At 45.2% G+C, this 12,242-nt stretch overlaps 1 protein-coding gene across 1 annotated transcript in view; it reads left to right on the top strand.

Annotated features, from left to right (window-relative positions):
* Positions 1-12,242, top strand: part of BRWD1 (bromodomain and WD repeat domain containing 1) — a 2,503,800-nt gene that overhangs the window by 536,553 nt on the left and 1,955,005 nt on the right. Inside the window, exon 15 of the mRNA XM_086935423.1 lies at positions 2,901-3,035. Within this exon, the coding sequence (XP_086791549.1) occupies positions 2,901-3,035 (135 nt within the window). The remainder of the gene's footprint in view (positions 1-2,900; positions 3,036-12,242) is intronic.

Raw genomic sequence — 12,242 nt, 5'->3', positions numbered from 1 at the left:
TCAGTAGTCCCTCATCGCAAACTACATCTTACACCCAAGCTCCTCACGTATAGCTCTGGAGAGATAAATCATCAAGATCCCGGTCATCTCAACCTTGCGACCTTAAGCTCCTTAATCTTCTGCCAGAACGCATGAACATGATCATAGAGGCTAGAAGTCCTACTGCAAGAGTTTGCTATGAATCAAAGTGGAAACGGTCTGTTATTTATTGTAATAACAATCAAATCAGCCTGCTTGATGCTTCAGTTAAGAACCTCATCTGCTATTTACTGCATTAACTGTTTTCAAAGTTAGCGTACACATCAATACGTTTACATCTTGCTGCAATAGCTGCATACCTTTAAAATAGACAACATCTGTCTCCCTTCAGAGTGCCTGTTATTAAGGCATTTATGGAAGGACGCGGGAGTCATTCCCCCAACACTTCCACCTGCCCCAGTGCGGAATCTCAATATTGTCCTCACCAGACTCATGGGTCCACCCATTGAGCCATTTCACAAATGTGAGCTGCAATTTCTCACTTGGAAAGTCGCTTTCCTCATAGCTATTACATCACTGAAGAGAGTAGGTGAGCTTCAGGCACTAACCATAGAGGAACCATTTTTACAAGTACCCCGAAACAAAATGGTTCTTAGGACTAATACTAAATTTCTACCCAAAGTGATTTCTGCCTTCCATATCAACCAATCTGTTGAGTTGCCTCTGTTCTTCCCTCTTCCAGATTCAGGGGCAGAACGTGCTCTACACATCCTAGATGTTAAAGGGGCATTACTTTGTTACATAGAAAGTCCAAAACCTTTCCGTAATGCAAAACAACTCTTTGCGGCTTTTGCTCCACCTCATAAAGGCAATCCCATCTCAAAATCAGGTACTGCATGGTGGATAGTCAAATGCATTCAAACATGCTATACAAAAGCAAAACGAACATTGACAATTCCCCCTAGAGCGTACTCCACTCGTAAAATAGTGGCTTCTATGGCTTTTTTAGGAAACATCCCCGTAGATGACATCTGCAAAGCTGCAACATGGTCTACACCTCACACATTCACAAAACACTATTGGGTAGATGTGTTAGCAAGCTAGTGTGGGCCCGTCAGTTCTACGTTCACTCTTTCAAACCTCTGCAACAGCTACAGGTTAGCTTGCACTTTGGGAGATTACTGCTTTGTAGTCTATGCAAAGCATGTAATCTACAGCTCACATGCATCAAACGGAAAATGCTACTTACCCAGTATGCATCTGTTCTTGGCATGTAGAGCTGTAGATTCACATGCACCCACTCGCCTCCCCGGGTACCTATACCTGTTGCAGTGATAACTTATTTAGATACATACACATGGACATCTCTGTTCTACTACCCTTACTAACTCCATTATCACCCTCTGTGGGAAAACAATCTAAAAATGGAGTTGATGCCCATGCGCACTATCACTGAAAGGAGGAGTCACCGACCTTGTGACTGGAAAGACTTTTTCGAAGAAAAACAAAGTGCAAACATCCAGATTCAACACTAGATGGCAGGCTGTGCAAAGCATGTCAATCTACAGCTCTACATGCCAAGAACAGATGCATACTGGGTAAGGTAAGTAGCATTTTTCTTTCCGTAACTTGGATTTACACCTGAACTAGACCCAGGCGGATAAAGTTAGAGTAGCGCTTTGCTCTTTAACTTGCTGCTGCGTTTATCCTGAGATGAATGCAATGTATTTGAAATCAAGACATCAATAACGCTGGTGTGGTGCTAGGGTGCGGCATGCAGACTGATTTTTTTAGACCGGGTCCTTGCAGCCCTGCTCAGCAGTGGCTAGAGCCCTGGATTCTGGTTGCTCTGACTGTCCAAGTAATATTGAATTCAGAGTTTGGTTACCAGTGGTGGATTGCGGTGGATAGCTGAAACTAAGATATTTTTTGTTAAGAAGGATGTGAGCATTACTCAGTTAGTAGGACGTTGTGTGGGACTGGCGGGATTGCCCTGGTATTCCTCTGTTCCAAGGCATCTATGCTGATACTGATGCTTGTTTTCTGTTCTTTGAGTCGAAGTTGCCCTTTATCAGGAGCAGCTCTCTTCCTTGATGTTTCCTGCTTTGATCCAGGGAACCTTGGATAGTCAAGTGTGGATCTCAAATGTTGGGTTTTGTCTAAGGTTTTCTTGTGGCTGTGCAGTTCCCAAAGGTCATGGTCTCATGTTTCTTGTAGCATGATCTGGTAAATTTAGTCAAAAGTTAAATTGTCGGTGTTGTAGGGTTCTTCTATATAGTGAGTTGCCTCACTGATGCTTTGCCTTTTTTTTGTAAAGTCAGAACTTAGTTCAATGTCGTGTTGCTCTGTACAAAATCTGAATTGTGACTTTGACTATCATGGTTAATCTTCATATGGGAAATTGCATTGGTTTGTTGTGATACCATTTGGAATTCAGATCTAAAGTAGTTACTTAGTTGTGAGGAAGAGGGAGGGGGCTGTATCTTTGTATGATTTGTGGGCGTGTATTTTATGTGCAGTGGTAATGTTGTAAGACACATGTTTGTCCCCTTCCATTACTGTGTCTCTCATTCGTTGATTTCTTCATTCTTTCATTGGATCAATGTCTTCATTAGCTTAAAGCTTCAGTGATCCAGACAAAACCCTGGATATGTTGTTTGAATTGTTGGAAATGGGTAGCTGATTTAGCCATCTCCGTGCAGGAGGATTTTAAATATTTTGAGGCAAGGCAGTTTGCAGGATTTGATGTTTCATGTCAGTTAATTCAGTTGGTGAATTTAACAGCCGTGCAATTGACTATTAAGGAGAACTAGCGATTCAGGTAAGTGACTTTCATCTGGATTAGTAACAAGAACATTCATTTTAAAATTGATACAGGAGTTGTAAATGAGTGCATGCTAATAATGTAGTGTTTATTGCAGGGACATGAAGATGAAGTATTTGTTTTGGAGCCACATCCATTTGATTCAAGAATTATGTTATCTGCAGGTCACGATGGAAATGTCTTCATATGGGACCTCACAAAAGGCATTAAAACAAAGCATTATTTTAACATGGTAAGAGGTGTAAATGTTTTATGTATATGTAGTTAGGGAATAACATGGTAAGATGTGACAATGGTATGATTCTTTGACATCCAAAGGATGTGTTGACAGCTTAAGCTCTGACATCTACAAGTTTGATCAAAAGTAATGATGGGGTCAGATATCATCAATCATGTTCATTCCACATTTACTCTTCCTTGAGATTGTTAGGTCTCACCTACAGACAGCTTTTAACTATCAGTTGTATAAGACCTATTGTGGATAATACCAATACTAACCGTGCGTTTAGGGCCATCCCATTGCTTTACCATTGGCTATCTTGCTTTTCACACATTTTATTGCATTACTTTCCTTCCTCTTCTGGTGTTTTGTCTCAATCTTTGAGTGTATTAGATGCATTACTCTGTTACACAATTCTATTGTTTATCATTCTGCCATCCAGAAAGTGCTTCCACCTGTATGCATGAGGAACTGTTTTACATCTGAGCTATTTTACTTCTGAAAAGTACAGTCAATCATCACTATCATAATCAGTTATGTATCTCCTCTAAGCATTCTATGCAGAAGATAGCCTTTTTTCGTGATTTCTTTTTATCATAGCATTGTTAAAGCCAGAATGAGAGACTTTAAAGTGACAAATAGTTTTCTTTTTTCCCTGAGTTTTATATAGCGCTATCTTATCAGAGCGCTTTACGCGAGCACCAGTTGCGTTACATGAGGACACATTCATTTTTTTGTTAGGCACGGGGAGATTAAGTGATTTGCGCAGAATCACAAGAAGTTGCACGTCCCTGCTAAGACTCTAATCCTTTTCCCCAGATTTGAGGTTGACTGCTCTAGCCATTAGGCTAACTCCTCTCCCACAAAATGTGTGCTTGTAAGTTACGTAAACCAAATACCTGTAATTAAATGTTTTGGATCATTAAATCTAGACCTATTGGCTTTACTACTTCTTGTTTCTGTTGCTTATATAATTTCTTGCTCTCTCCCATGTGAGTTGCTTCCCTCCTCAAATCCCCACCCAATGCTCTGCATGTTGCTATCCCCTCAAACCTGCTATTCTGCTGATTCCCCTCTCCCGGCTTGGCTTTTTACATTTATTTTTACAAACCCACCCTCAAGCTCCTATTTTACTTGAATAGCCCCTTCCCATCAGACTTGACTCTTGCATTTTTTTAAACCCCTTATTGCCTCCCGGGTCAGCTCCTCAGTTGACCCCTGCACGCCTCCCCCGGTCTCACCACTTTGTTGTTTTACATTTTCCCACTCTAATATTGTTTCCCTCCACGCCTTCCCAAAGCAGACTTTCATGTTTTTTAAGTCTCGGTAGCTGCGTTTTGCTATCCGGTCACCCCTTTCTTAAAGCGTGCTTTAACTTACAATTTTGTTTTTAAATCACATCTCCAGGATGGGCATCCAGTAGGGACTTTTTGCTGATGTAGAACAACCTTGGCAAATCCAAAAGGAGTGACCTGTTTCCTTTGCTTTCTCTCAGTACACCTTTTTATGTCTTGTTTATCTGTTCTGAGAGCCCTTGTCATTGATGCATCAAACAAGTAAATGTCTGACATTGTGTAGAGCTGGCATGCAGTGTACAGGGATTTGTGATTACAAGTCTGCCTTGAGGCCTCACAGTTTACTGCCATTGGCAGTGTTCAGAGATGTCCTAGCACAAGGTTGCCCTCAGACCCAGCAGTGCAGGAGACCGTCTAGCTGTGTCCAAGGCATATTTCGGGGTTAGCAGAACAGAGAGCAGGCCTGCAATGCAGGGCTGGAAAGTTTTTTTTTTCGTTTTGTTTAGCATGCAAGACTTAATTCAAGACTGGTACTGACTTCAGGGTTAACTTTGTGCATGGCTATTGGGTAGTGAGCATGCTTGGCTGAGTCCACTGAGGTGGCATTGGAGAGAGCGGACATTGCTTAGGATTCACTTCAGTGTTGTGAGAATGCATGGAAGGCAGAGTGCGAAAGAGGGCAGGCATTGTGTAAATCTACCAGACAGTGCGGACCTGTCATTGCATAGTATCTCTGAGACTGCATGTCTGATGGAGGACATGCCTGCCTGCAGGCCTGCCAGAAACCCGGACTGTCCACAGTGCTGCACAATGTAAGCATGGTTTCTTGTTTATTCTCAAGACTACCTTTGAGGGCTGCCTGTGGGCATTGCTAAATATGCATAAGGGAGTATGAAAGGGAAATGTGTGTGAAAATGACTGTAGGAAAGTGCCCCTTTGTGCATGGTTACCCCCCACTTTTTGCCTGACATCTGAAGCAACTTGATTTGTGCTGGTCCCATCCCAATCAGGTTCCCAGGGTCGGTGTTCTTTTCCAAGACTGTACCTTTGACCCCACGATAGGCACATCTCTGGCCACAGGCCCTGTACCTTGACACCCACACACTGCCATTGCAGGATGCATATTGTGCAGAGAAAAGTGAAGAGTTGACATGGCACAAATTCCTGTGTGCCATTCCTGCAACTCACTTCCTGCGGCCCAGATAATTCACCCCTGTAGCAGGGTGCCCTAGCCCTCAGATGAGGACACAGTGGCATGAGCCCTGTGCCCCTACAGTGTCTAAGTCTATTCTTAGACACTGTAGTAAGGCCATGAAGAGTCATCTGGGAGTTGGTCAATACGTACTCCACAGATCCTTAATGGCTTTACTAAAAACTGGGAAGTTTGGCTGCAAACTTTTCATCAAATTAAACCCTCACTGATGCCAGTGTGGGATTTCATGTAAAATGCACTGAGAGGCATCTCGGAGATGCCCCCTGAAAATCGACCAGCCCTGGTGTGGTCCCTGAATGGCTGCCCGCCATTTGCCACCACCAGACAGGTTTCTTTAAGCCTGGGTCGAGACCCTTCGCTCCCTGGGTCTAGACACACAGCCCATCCTGGGCCGAGGTGTGATAGCTCCTCCCCCAGTATCGTCTGGGTTCAGGAAGGGGAAGCTTCAAAGACCTGCCACTTTTGGAAGCTGTCCCTGCCTCTTGCTGCTGCCAGCAACTGGCTCCAACTGGTTCTAGCCCCCACTTTGGGCAGGGCAATCCACGGGAAAACCAAGCTAGAAAGAGATGTGTGCCCACCTTTGCCACCCCCCACCCCCGGTTAGGAAGGCGCAGTGAAGCACACATCTCAGTCCCCTCCATCTTGAAGATGGGGAAACTCAGTCAATTAGGAAAAGGCTCATGTTCCCTCTCATTGGAGGGTGCAATATAGGGGGTGTACCCACCCCAAATAAGGGACCCATTGGTCCCGACCTGCACACCCTGTTAATGCCCTTTAACGCCCCTAAATCTAGTATTCTGGGGCAACTCTGAACATTACCTCCTCAGATTCGAGGGAAAATCACCGAAGAGCTGTGCTGACCCAGGAAAACTAGGACAACTACTACTTTGGCACCAGCCCTACCTGCCTGTTTGCCTCCGACCTGCCTACAGCGAAGAAATTGGTATGTCCAGCAGCCCCCTAGAACCCAGAGGTTCTGGGGGGATGCTGGACTCGCCTTACAGACTCTCATGTGAGCGCTGCACTCTCCTTACAGACTCTCATGTGAGCACTGGATTTGCTCAACAAAGACACCAGGACCAGAATCCGGATTCCGGCGACTCCCCGAATATGCACCTGATGCCCACGACCTGAGTTTGAGTGGCCCAACACCACACGAAGATCTCCCCAGCAATCATGACCCGCGATCTGGTGATCCCCCGACCTGCCTCCAGACGACATCTGCAGCCTCAACCTGAAGGGTCGCCGCAACCGTAGCTAGTAAGAAAACCCAACCCTGCACCTGATGCTCCAAGACCTTGGGTGGCCTAACCAACGGTGTCCAGCATTTTAAGAACCCTGCTTACCCCTCCAGCTGGTGGTTGCCTTCAGGTAGTCTACCTGCTCGAGCCTGCTGCAACTTTGCCAAATCGAAGGTCTCCATTGAAAAGCATCGGGCCTGACATGTCCTTAGCCCCATGCATAAATGCACAAGGGCCGCTGCTGGTGCAGCTCCTGTGCTGATTGTTGACCCCTGTAGTGCTGAAGTTAACCCCTGTAGTGCTGAAGTTAACCCCAGTAGCTTTGCTCCCACACCCGAGTGGCCTACTCCTAAGCAGTCCCTAACCGAAGGCTCCCTTAGCCCCATTGGCTAACATTGTGCCCCTGCACTCTGTACCCGGCCAGGCCAGTACCTCTGGTGATGCAACTCAGGGGCCTATCTAGACCTTGGGGAACATTGGTCATATCCGCCGTAACTCCCACTTGTAAGATGTTTACGTTCCCTTCAAAACTTGATAACAATTTTTTCCCATAGGAACCCATGTTAGGCGATTTTGGCCTAAAATGTTCTAAGTGTTGAACTGTTGGTTCGAGGCATATGAGCTGCAGATCTCACACTAAGCATTAGATCGCCACCTGGTGTTGGTCTCGGATGATTGCATGTTGTTGTCGGCTTGGAAGAAGTCTTTGTAGTCACAAGATAGGTGACTCCTCCCTTGGATGACAGTGCGCATGGGCATCAACTCCATCCTTAGATTGTTTTTTTCCGCCACTGGGTACGGATGTCACTTTTCCGCTGTGGTTCAAAATCTACCTTTAATAGTAGTTCGACACGAAAAAACTTTACAAAACAACTTACGATATCAACAAACATCGACTCGACTTCATCAGCTCGATTCCGGTCGTCAACGCGGGCCGTTGGGCCTATCCATGCCGTGAGGCCTACAACACATGGAAAGGACGCCATTCAAAAGATGCCCAGAGTGTGGAGCAAAGTTTCCACACAGTGACCATCACGAGGTCTGTAACCTGTGCTTATCCCCAGAACAGGACGAGTCAAGCTGTACAGCCTGTGCATCCTTTCGATCTAAAAAGACTATTCGAGATCTGAGGTCCCGTCGACACGACATAGAGAGATCGGCTACGGAACTGGTGGATATCTTCGACGAAGAAGCTCCACTCATCCCAGAAGAAGATTCAGACGATCTCCAGATTGTATACGGGGCAGATGACTCCATACCATCCGTCAACGCGTGATTACTACTGCCCCTACCCCTTACCCAGCACCTAAATCGAAGGCAAAGGTCAACACTTGCTCCGGGGCCATTCACGACCAAAAGAATACTTCGAAAGCCCCGCCATCGAGCCCGGCTCCATAGAAAATACTCAAGCCTTTCGGTAGCTCCATACCGAGCAAACCGCATGTGCCGATACCTCCAGCTCCCTCTGCACCGAAACCGAAAGAAGTCCGGTTCCGAAACCGTCGACTTTGAAAGACAAAACGGCTCCAAAAAAATGAAGCCTGCTTCTAACGCTTCGAAGCCGAAGAAACCAGCTTCCACTCTGAAGCCAATATCTTTGGTACGGAAACCTACAAGCCCTGATTCCGATGCTCTCAAGCCCACAAAACAGCCTTCGACAATACCTTCGATGCCAAAATCTACGCCAAAGGACCCTATCACGGCTCCTAAGGCTAAAGACAAGCAACAACCACGGCCGGAACTGAAAAAATAGGCGCCAGCAGTGGTTCCGTAAGGAGAAGACCTTTTCCAACCTGATCCTCTACAAAAGAAAATCTACATTGATCCAAAGACAGGTCATGTATCCACTACACCACTCAGGAAGAGGAAGTCAGACACAGCACCTACACCTCAAGTGCCTATCAAGAAGAAGGACTCTGCCACATCTCCTATGCACTCTTCTTCTCCTGTACTTCCTTCTCCTTCACCTCCTCTTCCTCCTAACATTTCACCTCAAATTTCTCCTCCAAATTCTCCTCCTCATTTTCCACCACATACACCTCAGAATGATGATGAGTATAGCATGGTGGGAGGGGTAGACCCAGATGAGCCATTTCCCTACCCAGACGATGATCCGGACTGGGAGTACCCAAACCCACAGGATGTGCCAGATATTCCTGACCCACATATGTATCTATCCAAACCTTCTCCTCCAGAAGACAATTTTGGGTTTGGACACTTACTTAATAGGGCTGCCATCTATCATGGTGTCACAGTGCATTCAGATGAGCCAGAGGAAGATTTCTTATTAGATACTTTTGAACAATCTCAAAGGTCTGTTCAAATACTACCTATGATTAAGGGGGTCATTAAACATGCTCCAGAAGTATTTAAAGATCCTGTACGTACTAGGATACTAAACCCAAGAATAGAAAAAAGTACAGGCCTGCTCCTGGGGATCCTGCCTACATTAAGAGATAGCTACATTTAGATTCCCTAGTCGTGTCAAACGCTAGAAAAAGGGCAAACTCACAAACAGGCGAAGCAGCGCCCCTGATAAAGAATCTAAAGTAATTGATGCTTCAGGCAAGAGAATAGCTGCCCAAGCTAGCAATATATGGTGTATAGCTAACACACAAGCTCTCCTCGCAAGATACGACAGGGCTCACTATGATCAGTTAGAAACACGCTTACAGAATCTACCTGACCAATATAAAGCACAGGCAAACGACCTTATACAAGCAGGCAAGCTAATTTCAAATGCCTCAATCAAATGTTCACTTGATGTAGCAGACACTGCAACTAGAGCTATAAACACTAGTGTCCTACTTAGACGTCATGCGTGGCTACGCATTTCCGGATCTAAGCAAGAAGTGCAAACTACTATCTTAAATCAGCCATTCAACCAACAACAACTGTTTGGACCAGAGGCAGACACAGCACTTGAAAAAATGAAAAAGGACACTGATACAGCCAAATCTATGGGAGCTTTGCAGTCCGCCCAAGCTCGAGGCTCCTTTAGTTGCTCCTTTTATAGAGGAGGCTCCAAACAAGTTGGAGCAGTCAATTCAGCTTCCTTTAAATGTAATACACAAACATCCTCCAATAGAGGATATTTTAGAGGAGGCTATAGAGGCAACAACAATAAGGGAAGAGGACGAGGAAATAACAATAGTCAAACCTCCCCCACCACAAAACAGTGACTTTCTTCTGCCCCCCCAACAGCATTCCACTCCTGTGGGGGACAAACTAACACAGTTCCTAAATGTATGGAATTCCATCACAACAGACAAGTGGGTAAGACCGATTATCCAGTATGGCTACTGCCTGGAACTTACAGCTACCCCTCCACACATACCACCCAGACAGCGCCCAATGTCTGCAGAACATCTTACACTGCTCAAACAAGAAGTTCTATCACTACTTCAAAAAGACGCAATAGAAATTGTTACCTTACAACATCAAGGAACAGGGGTTTACTCGCTGTATTTCCTAATACCCAAAAAGGACGGGACACCAAGACCAATTCTCGACCTCAGGCACCTCAGATCATTTTCATATGATCACTTTACAACAAGTGCTCCCATTGCTGCAACAAGGTGACTTCCTTACTACACTAGATCTAAAGGACGCCTACTTCCACATTCCTATACATCCTTCACACAAGAAAAATCTAAGGTTTTGTACTGGAAGGACAGCACTATCAGTTCACAGTCCTTCCATTTGGGGTCACAACTGCACCAAGAGTGTTTACAAAGTGCCTAGCAGTAGTAGCAGCACATCTCAGAAGACGACACATCCATGTCTTCCCATATCTAGACGATTGGCTCATAAAAGCCAAGTCATTCAGTGTGTCCAACACACATCTCAAACAATTCAAATACTACACGACTTAGGGTTCACAATCAACTACATCTTCAGCCCTCTCATGTACATCAGTACATAGGGGCTACAATAAACACGTCTACAGCTCTAGCGTATCCCAGTCCAGCCAGGATACAGAGCATTCAAGCCTTAGTCATAAAATTTCAACAGCAACACTCTCTCCCAGCCAGAGTGTTCATGCGACTAATAGGCATGATGGCATCTTGCATTTTTATTGTACTGTATGCAAGACTGCAAATGCGTCTGTTACAGAAATGTCTAGCACAAAGGTGGAACAAGGCTTTAGGACATCTTACAGACCTTGTGTTGGTAGACAGTCACACACATCGCTCTATACAGTGGTGGAACACCAAAGACTTGGCAAAAGGGCAGCCGTTCCTCGAACCTGTTCCACAAATAGGACTTACAACAGACGCATCTCTCACAGGATGGGGACCAATCTCCTACACCATACAACTCAGGGGAAATGGGCCACTCAACAAAAAGTGCTCCACATCAATCACCTAGAGCTGCTAGCAATATTCTTAGCGCTCATGTCTTTCCAAGTACATGTACAGAACAAAGCTGTCTTGATCCGGACGGACAACATGACGGCCATGTACTATATACAAAAACAAGGAGGCACACATTCTCTGCAACTGTCCCAGCTTGCACAGAACATTTGGAGATCTGCCATTCCACTAAAGCTATATCTACTAGCAGAACACCTTCCAGGAGTTCACAATCAGATGGCAGATCTGTTAAGTCGACAGACGCAACAGATTCACGAATGGGAGCTACATCCACAAGTTCTTCTACCATTTTTTCACAAGTGGGGTCATCCAGACCTAGATCTGTTCGCCACACACAAAAACGCAAAATGCCCAACCTTTGCCGCCAGGTTCCCACACCGCTGTCCAAGGGCAATGCGATATGGATGAACTGGTCAGGCAGATTTGCGTACGCTTTTCCGCCACTACCACTAATACCACTAATAGTGCGCAAGCTACGACAACAGTCGCTGAAACTAATTTTATTAGCTCCCACATGGGCACGCCAACCGTGGTTCACAACACTACTAGAACAATCCCTAGTTCCACACCGAAAACTACATCTGACCCCATCCATGCAAACGCAGAACCATGGAGACATCAGACATCCAGACCCAAACCAACTGAATCTGGCTATATGGCTCCTGAAGTCTTAGAGTTTGGTTATCTTGTCCTGCCACCAGACTGTATGAATATCATTAAAGAAGCCAGGAGACATACGACTAGAGCTTGCTATGCAGCAAAATGGAAAAGAATTGCCACTTACAGCAACAATAACCAAATTGATCCCCTGGATGTTTCCATCCAAAATATTATTTGCTACCTTCTACATTTACAAAGATGTAACCTTGCATATTCATCTATACGCCTACATCTTGCAGCAATTGCAGCATACTTACAAAATAGACAACATCTGTATGCCTGCTATTAAAGCTTTTATGGAAGGATTAAAAAGAATCATTCCTCCCAGGTTACCACCCTCTCCAATATGGAACCTAAATATTGTTCTTACCAGGCTCATGGGACCCCCTTTTGAACCTTTACACAAATGTGAACTGCAATTCCTCACATGGAAA

This window comes from Lissotriton vulgaris, chromosome 8, assembly GCF_964263255.1.
Source record: "Lissotriton vulgaris chromosome 8, aLisVul1.2, whole genome shotgun sequence".
NCBI lineage: Eukaryota > Metazoa > Chordata > Amphibia > Caudata > Salamandridae > Lissotriton > Lissotriton vulgaris.
The sequence above is the reverse complement of the archived record's forward strand: the minus strand, read 5'-3'. Positions and strand labels throughout refer to the sequence as shown.